Source organism: Cololabis saira, chromosome 12, assembly GCF_033807715.1.
Source record: "Cololabis saira isolate AMF1-May2022 chromosome 12, fColSai1.1, whole genome shotgun sequence".
In the NCBI taxonomy this organism is placed as follows: Eukaryota; Metazoa; Chordata; class Actinopteri; order Beloniformes; family Belonidae; genus Cololabis; species Cololabis saira.
In genome coordinates this window covers 45,321,830-45,339,588 of record NC_084598.1, presented here as the reverse complement: position 1 = coordinate 45,339,588, position 17,759 = coordinate 45,321,830, and the positions used below count along the sequence as shown (strand labels likewise).

Below are 17,759 nucleotides of genomic sequence, written 5' to 3'. Positions count from 1 at the left end.
CTCGAACTCGCTCCAAAGGAATCAGAGGTGAGAATCGACTCCGTTAGTGAACATCACTGCTGATTGGTCAATCACAGTCTCCCCGGGTCCCGACTCGTCCGGCGTTTGTTCCTGTAAAACAACGATAGAGATAATCTCAGCGTGACTCAACAACGGCAGACGCATGACGACGTAGCCTTGATATCGCTGGTGTCATCGTTCACGGGACAACAAGAACAGCCCCTGCAGGGCTGATGTCTTCCCCTCCTGGCATTGTGTTGTCTCATAATCTCCACCGTAGTTGTCTCATAATCTCCACTGTTGTCTCATAATCTCCACTGTAGTTGTCTCATAATCTCCACCGTAGTTGTCTCATAATCTTAATTGTAGTTGTCTCATAATCTTACTGTAGTTGTCTCATAATCTACACTGTAGTTGTCTCATAATCTTAATTGTAGTTGTCTCATAATCTCCACTGTAGTTGTCTCATAATCTCCACTGTAGTTGTCTCATAATCTCCACTGTTGTTGTCTCATAATCTCCACTGTTGTCTCATAATCTCCACTGTAGTTGTCTCATAATCTCCACTGTAGTTGTCTCATAATCTCCACTGTAGTTGTCTCATAATCTTAATTGTAGTTGTCTCATAATCTTAATTGTAGTTGTCTCATAATCTTCACTGTAGTTGTCTCATAATCTCCACTGTAGTTGTCTCATAATCTCCACCGTAGTTGTCTCATAATCTCCACTGTAGTTGTCTCATAATCTCCACTGTAGTTGTCTCATAATCTCCACTGTAGTTGTCTCATAATCTCCACTGTTGTTGTCTCATAATCTCCACTGTTGTCTCATAATCTCCACTGTAGTTGTCTCATAATCTCCACTGTAGTTGTCTCATAATCTCCACTGTAGTTGTCTCATAATCTTAATTGTAGTTGTCTCATAATCTTAATTGTAGTTGTCTCATAATCTTCACTGTAGTTGTCTCATAATCTCCACTGTAGTTGTCTCATAATCTCCACCGTAGTTGTCTCATAATCTCCACTGTAGTTGTCTCATAATCTCCACTGTAGTTGTCTCATAATCTCCACTGTAGTTGTCTCATAATCTCCACTGTAGTTGTCTCATAATCTTAATTGTAGTTGTCTCATAATCTTAATTGTAGTTGTCTCATAATCTTCACTGTAGTTGTCTCATAATCTCCACTGTAGTTGTCTCATAATCTCCACTGTAGTTGTCTCATAATCTCCACTGTAGTTGTCTCATAATCTCCACTGTAGTTGTCTCATAATCTCCACTGTAGTTGTCTCATAATCTCCACTGTAGTTGTCTCATAATCTCCACTGTAGTTGTCTCATAATCTCCACTGTAGTTGTCTCATAATCTGTAGTTGTCTCATAATCTGTAGTTGTCTCATAATCTACATTGTAGTTGTCTCATAATCTACACTGTAGTTGTCTCATAATCTCCACCGTAGTTGTCTCATAATCTCCACTGTAGTTGTCTCATAATCTCCTCTGTAGTTGAGGTGGTAGTTTTCTCATCTGAGGTGGTAGTTTTCTCATAATCTCCGTAGTCGCCGTAGTTGAGGTGGTAGTTTTCTCAGGATCCTGGGAGGACGGTGAGGCCTGAGTGTGTGTTTGGTTGTGTATTTCTGAACACGTGTACGTGCACATATTTGTGTCTTTGTGTGTTTTCCTGTTTGATGTTTAGAAGTGAAACAGCGGTTCGGTCACTGCAGCGGGATGATGAAAGAGCGGGAAACTGAGAGCTCTGACACACACACACACACACACACACACACACACACACACACACACACACACACACACACACTCACACCTCTGTGTTTCTGGAGGATCGTCCTGGCTAAATCCTCCTGGATGGTTTTCATTTTCTCTACAAATGAGACTCTGGTCTCACCGCCGCGGCGCTCGCTAGCCACGGCGCTCGCTAGCCACGGCGCTCGCTAGCCTTGGTGCTCGCTAGCCTCTGCGCTTGCTAGCCGCGATGCTCGATGGTGAGCGCGGCATGATGAATGTCCGGAGGACGGCTCCCGTCGGCTGAGGCGGACAGACGAGCTGTTTCCTCCTGATGGCAGTTTCCCCTAAATGTCATTTCAAGTCGGCACAAGCTGTTAACCAGAGTCATCTGTCAATCAAAAGACGACGCTCATGTAGAATGTAACCATGGAGACCAAAAATGTTTATCTCTGCTGTAAATATCTATAGAGGGTCTGCATTGACGTCACTTCCTCACTGGACCAGCCCCCTTACTGGCACTGAGTGGCAAAACATCATCAAAAATGTCTGCAACTAGTGGAAAAGACGGGATAAGAGCTGATTCTGGGCTTAAATTAGCGTCAGTTGGATTTGACAGTGACCCGTACATTTACCAAGAACCAGTGGTCCATGGACATTAATATTTGGTACAGTTACCAAGAACCAGTGGTCCATGGACATTAATATTTTGTACAGTTACCCCAAGAACCAGTGGTCCATGGACATTAATATTTGATACAGTTACCAAGAACCAGAGGTCCATGGACATTAATATTTGGTACAGTTACCCCAAGAACCAGTGGTCCATGGACATTAATATTTGGTACAGTTACCAAGAACCAGTGGTTCATGGACATTAATATTTGGTACAGTTACCCCAAGAACCAGTGGTCCATGCACATTAATATTTGGTACAGTTACTACCCCAAGAACCAGTGGTCCATGGACATTAATATTTGGTACAGTTACCAAGAACCAGTGTCCATGGACATTAATATTTGGTACAGTTACCCCAAGAACCAGTGGTCCATGCACATTAATATTTGGTACAGTACCAAGAACCAGTGGTCCATGGACATTAATATTTGGTACAGTTACCAAGAACCAGAGGTCCATGGACATTAATATTTGGTACAGTTACCAAGAACCAGTGGTCCATGGACATTATATTTGGTACAGTTACCAAGAACCAGTGGTCCATGGACATTAATATTTGGCCACGAATCCAGTTTCCTGATATTTATATGGACTTAATTTCTACGCCGGGGAAATACACGAAGCAAAGCTTGAAGGCTTACAAAAGTCTTGACGCTTGGTCCGACTTCAAGGCAGGATTTGTTGTAGAAATTAAAGTGATGAGGACACCGAACTTATGATTTGACCGTTTAAACGTTAGCTACCCAAAAATCCATCATTACCTGATACAAAATGGGAACCACAATCCACGTTTCGGTGCCTGGAATCCAGTTGTTTCTGAGAATTGCAGCGATCCAATAGACTCTCTTAAGCTTATTTTTCAGCAGTCTGTAAAACGATAACTCAGATTTCTTGCTAAATCTATGAGTACAGTCGATCGCACAACAGCTCTTTCCCATTCTAGATGTTTTCCAGTTGCTCAAACTGAAAGTTTACGCTGACACTCAGTCTTTCTGACACTCAGTCTTTCTGACACTCAGTGGGCGTAACCGGCTGTGAAGTTGCACCTGTGATGTCCATGCACATTCCCTCAGTAGCTCCAAAATCTAGTGGTCCGTAGAGGACCTGCAGGTCTGGTCCCCCCCCCACCCACCAACTGTAGTTCCTGTGTTGACCACCAGGGGGGTTTGTTCATGCAGAGGAACTTCCTGGGGTTCGTGTGCATCTGTGATTATTGATTATCTGGTTTCTGATCAGTCATTCATCTCTACCCCCCCTTCTCTTTCAGTTCCTATTGAGCTTGTAGGACCAGAGCTGAGGTAAGAAACACCTTCATCTTTCTGCTATTTCCCTTTTATACAGTAGTTATTTTACGTCTGCCGGCGTGTATGTTCCTCCTTATCACCATCATCATCATCTTCCTCCTCCACCCGTCACCCTTCACCCCCCAGCACAGATCTCCTCTCAGCTCCACCAGAACCTTCACCCCCCCAGCCTAAACCTTTCAGGATTAAAAGCCTCGTTTCAGATGCAAATGCTCCTTTTTTAATAAGTGAAATTAATAGCGAGGATAATCGAGGTAAATAAAGGGCAACGCTGGCGGGAGACGAGGAGACCTGGACCACAGCTGAGGGTGGGGGGGGGGGGTCGTCACTGCAGTGAAGCCTATTCTTCCCGGGGTCCAACATTGCACACATGCAACAATAAAATTACAATCCTTACAATTAAAACATAACTAAATCTAAACAAAGATTATCTGAGATGTGATGGAATTCAAAACCTTAAATTGTTGAAACCGGCCAGAACCAAACAACAAAACATATTCCATATTACACACTCAGAATTTCAGAATAAACCAAGAATGTCAGAATAAACCAAGAATTTCAAAATAAACCAAGAATTTCAGAATAAACCAAGAATTTCAAAATAAACCAAGAATTTCAGATAAACCAAGAATTTCAGAATAAACCAACTAACTTTGTAGAACTGACTTCCTTGCTAAGGTCCTGCTTTTCTTAATTTATTTTTGAATCTACTGTAGTTTTATTGTTTATCATGGTTAAATGATGAGATGAAGATGAGGATGAAGATGATGATGATGATGAAGATGATGAGGATGATGAAGATGATGATGAAGATGATGATGATGATGATGATGATGATGATGATGAAGATGATGAGGATGAAGATGATGATGATGATGATGATGATGATGATGATGATGATGATGATGAAGAGTAGGGATATTACCTCAGCTCTCAGCTGATCCTTATCGCCGCGGTAACGGGATCCAGGGGTTGATGTACGACTCTCAGAATTAAACTTCCCTGCTCTCACGCTGCACGTGTTTGTGCACCGTGGTTTGTTTGTGCGTGTGTTTGTGCACCTGTGTGTGTGTGCGTGTGCACGTCTGCATGTGTGTGTTGTTGCTGTGATGCTGCTGGTTGTTTCCTGCTCTCACTCATGTCTCTAACTCACCACCATCAGCTGCCCCACCCCCGGGTGCCACGGCTCCGGCCATATCAGTGGAGATACTCACGCCACCGCAGGTAGGGCAGAACCCCCCCAGAACCCTCGACCCCCGTCTGACCCCCGTCTGTCTGTCTGTCCCCCGCTCCGCCCCACAACCAGGCCCCGCGCTAGCGTTGCCACCTTTCAGAAACAGAAATAAGGGACGCCCCGATTTCAGCAGCGCAAGCGCCAAAAAAAAGGGACATCCCAAAACTTCTAAAAGCATAAATGTATTTATTTTATATGAAAAAACAAAATGTTTTGATTTAAGTTTAAAGTAGCCTCCTATGCTATGTACGTCCACATCAGCCCAGATGTAGAATATAGATACAGGTGAAGAATATGGTGTAAAAGTTAATTTATTTCAATAATTCAACTTAAAAGGTGAAACTAATACATTACATAGTCTCATTACATGCAAAGCAAGATATGTTAAACCTTTATTTGTTATAATTTTGATGATTAAATTGTTTATTGATTTCATAATATAGAGATTTTTTATTTGGGGTTTTCATAAACTGAGCCATAATCACCAAAATTATAACAAATAAAGGCTTGAAATATCTCACTTTGAATGTAGTGGGAAATAATATATTTGTTTCACCTTTAGTTGAATTTACTACGAAATGAAGTTTTGCAATATATTCTAATTTTCCCACCTTCACCTGTATATTATATTATGACATCAATAAATAAGAGCATAATATATGTCTGTATTCAATACGGAACGCAACTTTTAATTCCCAATTACGTAACAATTCCGTATTTCAAGGGACAGGTGGCGACGCTACCCCTTGCTAGCGTCTCCGCGGGCCCCCCCGTCCCTCTGTCTCTCTGTCCGTCCCTCGCTCTGCCCCACACACAGGCCCTAGCTAGCATCTCCACGGGCCTGATCCCCTCCTGCTCGGGGGGCCCTGGGCCCTGAGTCCGGTCCCTCCTCCTGGTCCTGGAGAAGCTTTAATCTTTAAGAAAGAAAACAAAAATTCAAATGCAGTATGGCGTGACCGAAGCTAGCAAGCTAACATAGGTTTTTTTTTTTTATTTAGCCTTTATTTAACCAGGAAGTCCCTTGAGATTAAAATCTCTTTTTCGAGGGAGACCTGGCCAAGATAGCACACCATTACAGAGTTACAAAAATTATTTAAAAAAACACGTTAAAAACAGACAAAGAACAACAGACACATACAACAAAATCCAGTGTAGAAATAGCAATTGCACTCTTCATTTATTCTGTTTTTTATCAGAGCTTTGTCCAAATTATTAAGCTGTAATGTGTTCTGAAGATTGTTCCATGACCAGGACGCAAAATAGCAACATTTGTTGAGGCTAGCTGAGCACGGCATCGCCGGGGTCATTATCATTAGGGCATATGTGTCGATGCTAGCTAGCATGGCCCCCGCCCTCATCACAGAACTCATCCCTCATTTTCCCTCTTTAGGACCCAATGAAGTGCATGAGATGTTTCTGATTACCTAATTAGTTCCCTAAAAAGTCCCTCCCAATTTAATTATTTTTTTAAACACAACAGCAAGAGGGCAAGACATCAGCAGTGGCCAGCTGATACATCCACACCTGGATGGAAATCCTTTTAAAAGCTTTTCCAAACGGATTAGCTGCAGCGTTGCTTCTCTGCGGCTGTTGCTGATGTCTTTCTCTCGTGGCGTTTTGTTAAAACGGAGGAAAACGTGACTTTTGTACATCTTTGTATGGACAAAGCGTTCTTTTTTTCTCTTCCTCCGTTAGCATCCTGGGCTGCCCGATCGCGCGGAAGCGGCGCCTGGAGGAGGCGGAGCAGGAGCAGGAGGTGGAGCGGTCGGCCTCCAAGAGGAAGTCCCACCCCCTGAAACTGGCCCTGGACGACGGCTTCAGCGCCGAGAGCGACGCTAGCAGCGAGGCTAGCAGCGAGGCTAGCAGCGAGGCCGAGGCCGACGGAGACAAGGATGGAGAAAAACCAGAGGAGGAGGAGAAGAAGGAGGAGGTGACGGAGTTCCTCGGTGAGGACGGACAGACAAACAGCAAAGAGGCGGAGCTACAACAGACGGAGGAGGAGGGGGAGGGGCCTCAGCAAGAAGGTAAACTTTCAGGAACGACACATCTTTCTGTTTCTGTCGTCCAGGAACCTTCTTACATTTTCATTTTATTGCAAAAAAAAAATTAAAAAGTCTTATCATGTAACTATCATTTACATGGAAATGAAACTTTCATGCTAATATTGGTAGTAATAGCAGTAACCCTGGAACAGAACCTTGTGGAACACCCAAGCAAACTTTGGATGATTTTATTTCCACTAGCAAGACCTTCTATTCTACGGAAGAGAATTAGGGCCGGGCAGGAGAAAAATAAAAATAATATTTTAGAGGAGGAAGATTTTTTTTTCATTATACACTTTGAGAAAAAAGTCGAAATGTCAAGAAAAAAGTCAAAATGTTGAGATTAATGTTGAAGTACAATTTTGAGAAAAAAGTTGAAATTTTGAGAAAAAAGACGAAATGTTGAGAAAAAAGTCGAAATGTTGAGAAAAAAGTCAAAATTTTGTGAATAAAGTTGAAATTTTTAGAAAAAAGGCAAAATTTCGACTTTATTCACGAAATTTCGACTTTATTCACAAAATTTTGACTTTATTCTTGAAATTGTATTTCAACATTAATCTCGACATTTCGACTTTTTTCTCGAAGTGCACAATAAATAAAAATCTTCCCCTCTCAAATATTTAATTTCCAATTAAAGCAATTTCAACGGTTCCGTGCGGCTGCTGAACCGTCTTTGTCTCTGTTTTCCGCAGAAGAAGAGTGCGTGATCGTGGAGCCCGAGCCCGAGCTCACAGCGCCCCCTGCTGCCGAGGAGGAGGAGGTTCGGTCTCCGTCCCGGAGCGCCGAGGAGGTGGCCGACTCGCTGCTGCACCTGGGCCGGGTCTCAGCCGTTGCCATGGAGACGGAAGGTGCAGAAGTGAACCCGGAGCAGGAGGCGGAGCTTCAGGAGGGCGAGGGGGGCGTACAGGAAGTCCAGATCCCGGAGGAGTCGTCTGAAGAAGTGGGCGACCAGACGAGCCCGGAGAATCGGACCCGGGATCCAGTCAAACACGAAGAGGACGAAGACGAGGAGGAAGACGAGGACGAAGGGGAACCGGCCGTCGTCCGGACCATCACCAGCACAGCATCAGATGACGACAGTAAGAACTAATACATAAGAATAGATGGACATCAATTAAGGTCAAGGTCAATTTGATTCATATAGCACATTTAAAAACAACGAGGTCGACCAAAGTGCTGCACAGTAAACACTAAAATGAAACAATACCAGAAGAAAATACAGTGCAAAGTGCAGAAACAATGAAACCACTCATTTACTAGGGTCATCAATAAAATAGTAATACAAATAGACAGCATTTAATTCAATTAAGGCAAAAAGAAAAATATGGAATAGTTGTGACAACAAACTAAAAATGTGCAGTTCTATCTACAAGTTCAAGAAAATGTTTAAAGAAAATATTGTAAATAAACATTTTTTTCTTCCTTTTTTTATTTTTTCTTCTCTTTTTTCCCTTTTATTCTTCTTTTTTCCTTATTTCCTTTTTTTCTTTCTTTTCCCTTTTTTTTCCTGTTTTTGTTCTTTTTTTATTTATTTTTTCCTTTTTTCTCTTTTTTTCTTCTTTTTTCTTTCCTTTTTTTCTTCTTTTTTTTTCCTTTTTTTATCTTTTCTCACCGACCTAAAAATGTGCAGTTTTATCTACAAGTTCAGGAAAATGTTTAAAGAAAATATTGTAAATAAATATAAAACACTATAACTATAAAGTATATTGTCAAAAACATTGTAGAATGTGAAACGTCAATTTTATATTTTGTCTTATTTATTTTTTGTCTTCTTTGTGCATTGTTTGTTTCCACGGATTAATGCTAAAGTTTCAGATTTAAGTTGATCACAAGATAAAAAGGGAATAAACTTCGGCTTCAGCTGCAGCTTTTCAGCAAAAGCAATGTTTATTTTAGTTTTTTTAATTTTGTTTTGTAAAATAACTTGTACAAGACCGAAATAAAGACAATTCATTCATTAATTAATTAATTCGTTCATCAGCTCAGGGATTATCCACCAAGACCACAGACCCCCGGCCCGGTTCTCTGGAGGACTTCAGCACCAACGGGACCAATCACAGACCCGGTCCTTCGGAGGACTCCAGTCCCAACAGAACCGGTCCTGAGGACGACCGTCCCCCCAACGGACCGGTGGAGGAGTTCTTCCCCGTCCCCCGGGGGGAGGACTTCCTGCTCCACCAGGCCCCGTCCCCGGCCTCCCCGGACGTCATCGAGGTGCGGTCGGACCAGTCGGAGGACGGGGAGAGGGACCTGGACGACCTGGACGAGGACGAGGACGAGGACGAGGAGGACAGGCTGTCCCAGCGCTCGCACGAGTCGGAGATGTTCGACATGACGCGGGGGAACCTGGGCCTGCTGGAGCAGGCCATCGCCCTGAAGGCGGAGCAGGTGAAGCCCCTGGGCGGCCCCCGGGACCTGGACCTGGACCTCCTCCGGGCCCCGGACCTCCAGCACCAGCGCTACTTCACCCTGGAGGACCGGCCCAAGCACCTGGAGGTGCTGCGCAAGAGCTACTTCAGCAAAGGTAGGACGGGGGGCGGGGGACGGGGGACGGGGGGCGGGGTTATGGGTAGGGGTGCAACAATATATCGTGCCACGAAATTTTGCGATACAAAAACGCCACGATACGTGTCGTGGAGGTGACAAACTGTATCTGATATTGGGTTATTAATATTAATATATTGTGTTGACTAGTAACGACCGCGCCTCGACCCGCGGACCAAAATCTTCCTCCGCTCAGAAGAAACTAGTCCCGTTTTGGTCCCGATCACGGGACTCTTGCAGGTTTTGAGCTCTGAACTTTTACTTACGTAAGGCTGGTGTAGAGTTAAGCCTTACCTTATTAAATTAAACCTTTTTGGGGTGGTGAGTAGGATAAACACGGGGAAACTTCTGCTGAGTTCCAGTGTACTTTAATGTCCCTCAACAGTGTAGGATTTTAGAACATCAACACAGCACCTAGTGCCGTACTGTGGCGTATCACTCCGCCCAATCTAAAACAGACTAATCACTACAGATAAACTAGTCCCTGATTTACATCAGAATATAAAGAATATATTTATAAAATAATGAACCCTGAATTACCAAAATAACCTTCTTAACAAAAATAAATCTCCTCTTACACTTATAAGGTGAGCATGAATCAATCTTTTATATGATGTAAAACTGTATGTATTTATTTACTTTTATTTATTTATTTATTTAATTTTAGTTGTTAAATTTCTGGAAAAGAAAAAAGTCAAATCATACATGAGAGAAACTATTCAGTTTGTGTCTAAATATTTGTACTTGTATGAAACTGAAGATCATAATGCAAACCTGACATTTACTTTTAGTTCAGTTTGTGGAAAATGGTTGGCCTGGCTTTCTCTTTAAAACTTAAACAGTTATAAAGCATTACAAACTGTAACAATAGGGCGAATGCACAGCATTGTTTTGTATTTTGTGTCTTTCAAACATAAGACCATTTTTTCCAGTCATATGTTCCTCATTCAAGGTTGTTAAAAAAGACTGCTATTATATCGTATCGTATCGTTATCGTGACCTCAGTATCATGTATCGTACCGTATCCTGAGATTAGTGTATCGTTACAGCCCTAGTGATAGGTGATGGGTGTTGGGTGATGGGACAGGGACATGGGGACATGGCCTTTGGATTGTCAGACCGCGGCGGTCCTCTTGATGAAGGGGGACCGGGGGTCTGGTCCAGGTAGAGAGATCCCCCCGGCCGTCCTGGTCTGGTCTGGGTTCAGGGTCCTGGGGAGGAGAGTCCGCTGAGAGGACGATGAAGGGTGGTCTTCGTCCCAGCCGTGGGGCCGAGGGATGGGAATCGAAAAACGGTTCTTGTTGAGAAACCGGTTCCCAGTGTTTCAATTCCTTGGAATCGTTTGCCTTTTTTGCAAGTGATTCTCTTATCGATTCCAGTGGGCGCGAAAATGATGTCACCCTTTCATGTTGTGTAGTTGCGCCTGGTGACGTCATTCGTGCCCAGCAGGAAAACATGGCGACAAAGCGGCATAAACGCTCGAAAGTTTGGTTACATTTTACCAAAAAGGATGGATGACAACAGGGCGACTTGCAATGTGGACATTTCAACAAAGGGAGGAAACTGTTAGGGCTCGGTCGTGCTGGGAGTGCAGAGTCGGCCGGCGTGTGGCCAGAAGAGCTGTGCGCTCGTCCACAAGGACGAGCCGGGTGCCTAGCTTCTCCAGCGGACTACTAGCCCACCGCTAGCTTCTACCGCTAGCTTCTACCACTAGCTCCTACCGCTAGCTTCTACCGCTAGCTTCTACCACTAGCTCCTACCGCTAGCTTCTACCGCTAGCTTCTACCGCTAGCTCCTACCGCTAGCTCCTACCGCTAGCTCCTACCCCTAGCTTCTCCTTTCATCAAGGGAAGAGTCTCAGGCCAGAATAGATGAACGTCACCAGCAGTGACTAAGTTTGTGGTGTTGAACATGTTACTGGACATTCTTGTGTAATTGCTACAAAATAATTTGTTGTATTTAGTCAGAAGAATATTTATTTTATTATTATTCATATTTTATATTCATTTTCAAAATAAATAATTTAGTGGGGACCCCTGGCACCATGGACGAGCCCAAAGCTTTGGGCGTCTGAAGACCTCACTGGTATTTTGTTGTTGGTCCGACTTCAAGGCAGGATTTGTTGGTGAAATTAAAGTGATGAGGACACTGAACTTTATGATTTGACCGTTTAACGTTAGCTACCCAAAAATCCAACATTACCTGATACAAAATGGGAACCACAAATCCACGTTTCAGTGTCTGGAATCCAGTTGTTTCTGTGAATTGCAGCGATCCATTTGTCTCTCTTAAGTTTATTTTTCATCAGTCTGTAAAACAATAACTCTGATTTCTTGCTAAATCTATGAGTACAGTCGATCGCACAACAGCTCTTTCCCATTTTAGATGTTTTCCAATTGCTCAAACTGAAAGTTTATGCTGCCACTCAGACTTTCTGACACTCAGTCTTTCTGACACTCAGTCTTTCTGACACTCAGTCTTTCTGACACTCAGTGGGCGAATCCCGCTGTGAAGTCACATCTGTGACGTCATGTGCATTCCCTCTATTCCCGCGCTGGCTAGCCGCCGCCCTGATTACACGGCTCCCGCCGCCGCCGCCCTCTCCTTGACCTTCACACCCTCCCGTGGTGACGTCCTCGTTCGACTCGGCGCTAATTAGGAGTCTCGTTAACATCCACTCTGAGGGCCAGTGGAGCAGATCCCCCTCTCTGCTGGCGGCGATGCTAACCGCCTTCAGGAACTGGGTGAATTATTCAGCGCCGGGGTTTCCTCCTCGTGTTTTCATCTGGTCTGATAGTGGAAACAGGCCATGTGGGCACTTCTCCCCGTCTGATGTGTTTGTTGAATAAGTGATGACATGTGAGAGACGGTGCGTGTTCGATGCCGAGGCCACGCCGCCCCGGTGATGGTGAAACGCCGACTCTGGTGACGTGAAGCCATGCAGCTGCTGCTCCGCGTCTGGAACGTGTCTGGATTTCACGCTCGGCCGAGCGAACCGTCTGACGGCTCTAACACTCGCTTTTGTCCTCCTCCTCACTCTCCATCCATCCCTCTCTCTCTCCTCCTCCATCCATCCCCCCCCCTCTCTCTCCTCCTCCTCCTCCTCCTCCTCCTCTTCCTCCGTCCAGAGAGCAGCCGGCCGGAGAAGAGGGAGATCAAGTGTCCCACCCCGGGGTGTGATGGGACGGGCCACGTGACCGGGCTGTACCCGCACCACCGCAGCCTGTCCGGCTGCCCCCACAAGGACCGGATCCCCCCCGAGAGTGGGTTTCTTTACATCCTTAACCTCTTATCTTCTGGAAAGATGGAAATAACGCAACAAATCGCAACGAGTTAGCTTCCAAACAAGCAGCAGCGGAAGCAGCAGCCGCCCAGCGCAGCGCCGCGCGGCTGCTGCGCCGCTGCTGCGCCGCTGCTGCGCCGAACAAGTTCATTGATTCAGTTTCCTGAAATTGGAGCTTGAACATGAGAAAATACCGACAGTAGAAGCTTGAAACTATGGAAGAGTATCAGGGCCATGCAGGAGAAAAGAATATTTGAGAGGGGAAGATTTTTTTTTATTGTGCACTTCAAGAAAAATTTCGAAATGTTGAGAATAATGTTGAAATACAATTTCAAGAATAAAGTCGAAATTTTGCCTTTTTTCTCAACATTTCAACTTTATTCACAAAATTTTGACTTTTTTTCTCAACATTTCAATTTTTTTCTCGAAGTGCATAATGAAAAAAAATCTTCCTCCTCTAAAATATTATTTTTATTTTTCTCCTGCCTGGCCCTAATACTCTTCCGTATTAAATAGTTGCAATGTTTAGAAAAGATTTCATGGGCTTTGCCTGGAGCTGATCCGAGCTAACCCAGCAGCGCCCCCTACTGGAGAGCTGCTCCCAGATCAAACTTTAGCCTTTTATAAATGTACCACATTTCAGACTTTAGCTGAATTAGCTCATGAGACATTCACATGTGCTGGTTGGAGTGGGTTGTAGCGCCCCCTGGCTCAAAGTCCGTAAGTTGCTCGAAGTTGTGGATAAAAAGAAAATTAGTAATTCAAAAAGATGTTTTTTCTTCAAGAAGCCTCACAGATTCGTCCGCACATGCTGCGTTTAAGGACTGGTGGAATGACTGCTGATCTCCTGGTTTGTCTCCTCAGTCCTGGCCATGCACGAGAACGTCCTGAAGTGTCCGACCCCCGGCTGCACCGGCCAGGGACACGTGAACAGCAACCGCAACACGCACCGCAGGTTAATACACACTCACACACACACACACACACACACACACACACACACACACACACACACACACACACACACACACACACACACACACACACACACACACACACACACACACACATCAACACGCACCGCAGGTACGTCAGTGACAGGTGAAGCACCTGGACAGGTGAATATACGTATACGTGTGTGGCCGGCCGGGTCGCCGCAAGGGGTGTGTGAACCGTGCGACCGCACGGGGCCTCGCGCTATGGGCCGTTTTTTTTTGTTTTTTTTTCAAAATGTTTTTTTTTATTTTTTTTCTGTTTTTTCCCTTATAAATATCAACAGTCACGTTCCATTACAGACCTAAATATGTACTAGTCTGTGCATATCAATAAATAAGTGCAATGATGCGCGTGTCTGTTCAATACAACTGATCAGACCAAGCGCAGACACAAGCTGCTCTGATCCAGACGGTGGAGTTGGAACAAACTGTCACACAATGTCGAGAGAACGAGACAGAATCAGGACATTTCCATCAGGGGATGAAAAAAGAAAAAAACTAAAGAAAATGGAAGAGTTTAATGCCTCTCTGAAAGGCTCGTTTGATAAATTTGTTACAAAAATCACAGATCCCACCGGGTCTCCAGCAGCCATGGGGCCCCGCGTCGAGGTAAGAGATGATGATGAGGCAGGGGAAGGTGTCCAGTATTTTGATCATTGGAGAGTTAAAATTGCGCATATAGACACCCGATCCGACCCCAAAAACCCAAACATTTTGCCCCCCACGGCCATTTCGCACAGGCCTCGCAAATCTCCCAGGCAGCCCTGGTTATCTGCATAGCTGTGGTAGTTTATACCAAGAGCCTGTACAGGACCTAACTGGTGCCGTCTGAAACCTGACTGGAAGCATCATAGCAGCTGATTTAGGTTAAAAAGGTATTTAGCTGTTGAAAACCTGCCTTTTCAATGATCTTACTGATCACTTCATCAATGATGACGATCAGTTCATCAATGATGATGATCAGTTCATCAATGATGATGATCACTTCATCAATGATAATCAGTTCATCAATCATATTTCAGGCTCTGAAAGCGTAACAGTGACGGACCGTGTTCATCGGAGGTTTATCTTTGTCGGGTCCAGTCGGAGGATTTCCAGTGTTTTTCCTGAGCAGAACCATTTGGACCCGTGTCCCTGACCTGTCGGTCCAGTCGTCTCTCACTCTTCCTCTCCTCCTCCCTCCCCAGTCTCTCGGGGTGTCCCATCGCGGCGGCGGAGAAGCTAACCAAGGGCCAGGACAAGCAGCTGGTCCCCCAGCCCGGCGCCGAGCACCTGAAGGGCAGTCCCAACGACCGGGTCCTCAGGTGGGTCTCCACAACCAAACATGCTGTCACCACTTCAGGAAACAATCACACCTTTGTGCTCCAGATGTTCTGATAAACCTGTTATTACATGTGAGATTATAAACCTGTTATTACATGTGAGACAATAACAGAAATCAATAAACAGTAAAGTCATAAACCTGCTGAAATTATTATTATTATTAATAATAATAATAATAATAATAATAATTATTATTATTATTATTATTATTATTATTATTATTATTATTATTATTATTATTATTATTATTATTATTATTAGTAGTAGTAGTAGTAGTAGTAGTAGTAGTAGTATTATTATTATTATTATATAATAATTATTATTATCATTATTATAAATAAATAATATTATTATTGTTATATAATATTAATAATAATAATAATAATATATTATTATTATTATTATTTATGATTATTATTATTATTATTATTATTATTATTATTATTATTATCATCGTTATTATTATTATTATTATTATTATTATTATTATTATCATCGTTATTATTATTATTATTATTATTGTTATTATTATTATTATTATTATTATTATCATCGTTATTATTATTATTATTATTATTATTATTATTATTATTATTATTATTAAAGGTGTATAAACAGGTGTTAGGGTGGAATCTTCTTTAAAGTCAGTGTAGTGTCAGAGTTCAGGGTTCAGGGTTCAGGGTTCAGGGTTCAGGGTTCAGGGTTGACATCTCAACCCTTCCGTCCTTCTGGGTCGTCACGGTAACGAACCCCAGCAGCCAGTCCCGTCTCCTCCGATCCGAGGCCTTGAAGGCCTTGAAGGTCCCGGGTACCGGGGAGACGGCGCTGACCTCGCCGGCGTCTGGAATCATCATCCGGACCACCAACCCCCCCAAGCCCCCCAAACCCCCCCCCAGCCGCGGCCCAGGAATGCTAATTAGCAGCCGCGGCGCCGCGCTACAGCCGCTCTGCCCCTCTGCTATTTTAATTAATAATGCAGCCCACATGCTAATGATGTAAGTTATAGGGCCATCGCAGGAGGAGGAAAATAATTGCTTTCTCCGAGGAAAAGCTCATCACGGCTCGGACAAAGCGCCGGATTAAAGCGTAATAAGTCCTGCTTTGTTTTGGCTGCTCAGATTGTTATTCTAATGATTTCTCCGGCCGGCCGCTCGCCGGGATGAATCCTTCATGAGTCCAGTTCCCGCCGTAATTAATTTAGCAGGATCCTCTGCCACGCCAGGATTTACGGGCTTTTTATGTCAAAACATCATCAAATCATCTGATCGCTGATCAATAAAACCAGCTCAGCTGAACGACCCGAGCGGGAACTCCCTCTCTGGTCATCACTGATCAGTCCATTATCAATCACTGATCAGTCCATTATCAATCCCTGATCAGTCCATCATCAGCGGGTTCACAGCCTTCACGTGTGTGAAGAGGGAAAGACATCAGCAGTAGACTTAGAGAATCATCTATGACTACGTTTCCATGCAGTCCAAATTGGGGTTAAGGTCAATATTCCGGTTCCTGAAACATTGGGAATAATCTGTTTCCATGCGTGAGCAAACAGGGTTATCCCTGTTTACATGGTGATTAATCATTCAGGATATCTGGATCAAAGTTTCCTTTTCCAGCGTCTTCCAGCGGAGCTTGATCTGGTCTGGGTTTCCTACAAATGCTGCTTCGTGCAACTTTTCTCTCTCCTTCTTGTAAATCTTCTATCCCGGTACTTTCTACCGTCTACAAATGCAGAAATGTTCATATCCTTCATTACATTTATGAAGTGATTAGTCTCCTCCTGGTCTTGTTTCTCCGTGTTTAGAAGAACTTCCTGGACTCAAAAGACCAGGATTCCTTGTGAACAGAACATGTGCAGAAAACAGATTCATGTTCCGTTTGATGGGGATCCGATATTCTGTTTGGTGTTTACATGACTGAATATTCAGTTAGAAAAGGACTAACCCAGGGGTCATATTGGGGTTTTTAAAAACCTGAACATGAGCAAATTCGGGTTATTCAAAGGGGTTATTGGTGTTTACATGGCCGTGTAACCGGGTTATTCAATTCAATTCAATTCATATTTTATTTCGAGCAATGAACATAACATAAATGACCTGCGTGCAACATAAAATTAAACAAATACCTTTTATCAGGTTTATCAGGTGCAGGTTCAAAATACAATTAATTCGTCAACACTCGAAAGGGAGTGGGAAGAAGAATTATTGATAATATTCCAGTTAGAAAAGGGTTATTGATGCTGGAAACGTAGTCTATGTGGAAAGATTTTAAAACCTTTTTCTGTCAACGTTCTACAGTTAAATTAAAAAGATTCCAGACTTTGGTCTTCCTGGGACGTCCCAGCAGGTTTACCCCAAATCCAACCGTTAGATGCTCAGAGAAAAGCAAAAACGAGCCCAGAACGCCAGGAACTCCAGGAACTCCAGGAACTCCAGGAACTCCAGGAACTCCAGGAACTCCAGGAACTCCAGGAACTCCAGGAACGCCAGGAACGCCAGGAACTCCAGGAACTCCAGGAACTCCAGGAACTCCAGGAACGCCAGGAACTCCAGGAACTCCAGGAACTCCAGGAACGCCAGGAACTCGGTCCCGGAGCCTCCAGACCCCCCTGAGCCTG

At 43.8% G+C, this 17,759-nt stretch overlaps 1 protein-coding gene across 3 annotated transcripts in view; it reads left to right on the top strand.

Moving 5' to 3' along the window:
• The first annotated feature begins 6 nt into the window (after nucleotides 1–6).
• LOC133457542 (myelin transcription factor 1-like) overlaps nucleotides 7–17,759 on the top strand; it is a 44,815-nt gene continuing 27,062 nt past the window's right edge. Inside the window, exons 1-8 of one of the 3 annotated variants that reach the window (XM_061736910.1) lie at nucleotides 7–27; nucleotides 3,685–3,715; nucleotides 6,651–6,979; nucleotides 7,690–8,076; nucleotides 8,979–9,521; nucleotides 12,670–12,804; nucleotides 13,689–13,779; nucleotides 15,007–15,123. In XM_061736910.1, the coding sequence (XP_061592894.1) occupies nucleotides 7,833–8,076; nucleotides 8,979–9,521; nucleotides 12,670–12,804; nucleotides 13,689–13,779; nucleotides 15,007–15,123 (1,130 nt within the window). In that variant the 5' untranslated portion in view covers nucleotides 7–27; nucleotides 3,685–3,715; nucleotides 6,651–6,979; nucleotides 7,690–7,832. Of the gene's footprint in view, nucleotides 28–3,684; nucleotides 3,716–4,887; nucleotides 4,946–6,650; nucleotides 6,980–7,689; nucleotides 8,077–8,978; nucleotides 9,522–12,669; nucleotides 12,805–13,688; nucleotides 13,780–15,006; nucleotides 15,124–17,759 lie in introns of those variants that run through there. The other 2 variants (XM_061736909.1, XM_061736911.1) reach the window with 2 other exon arrangements.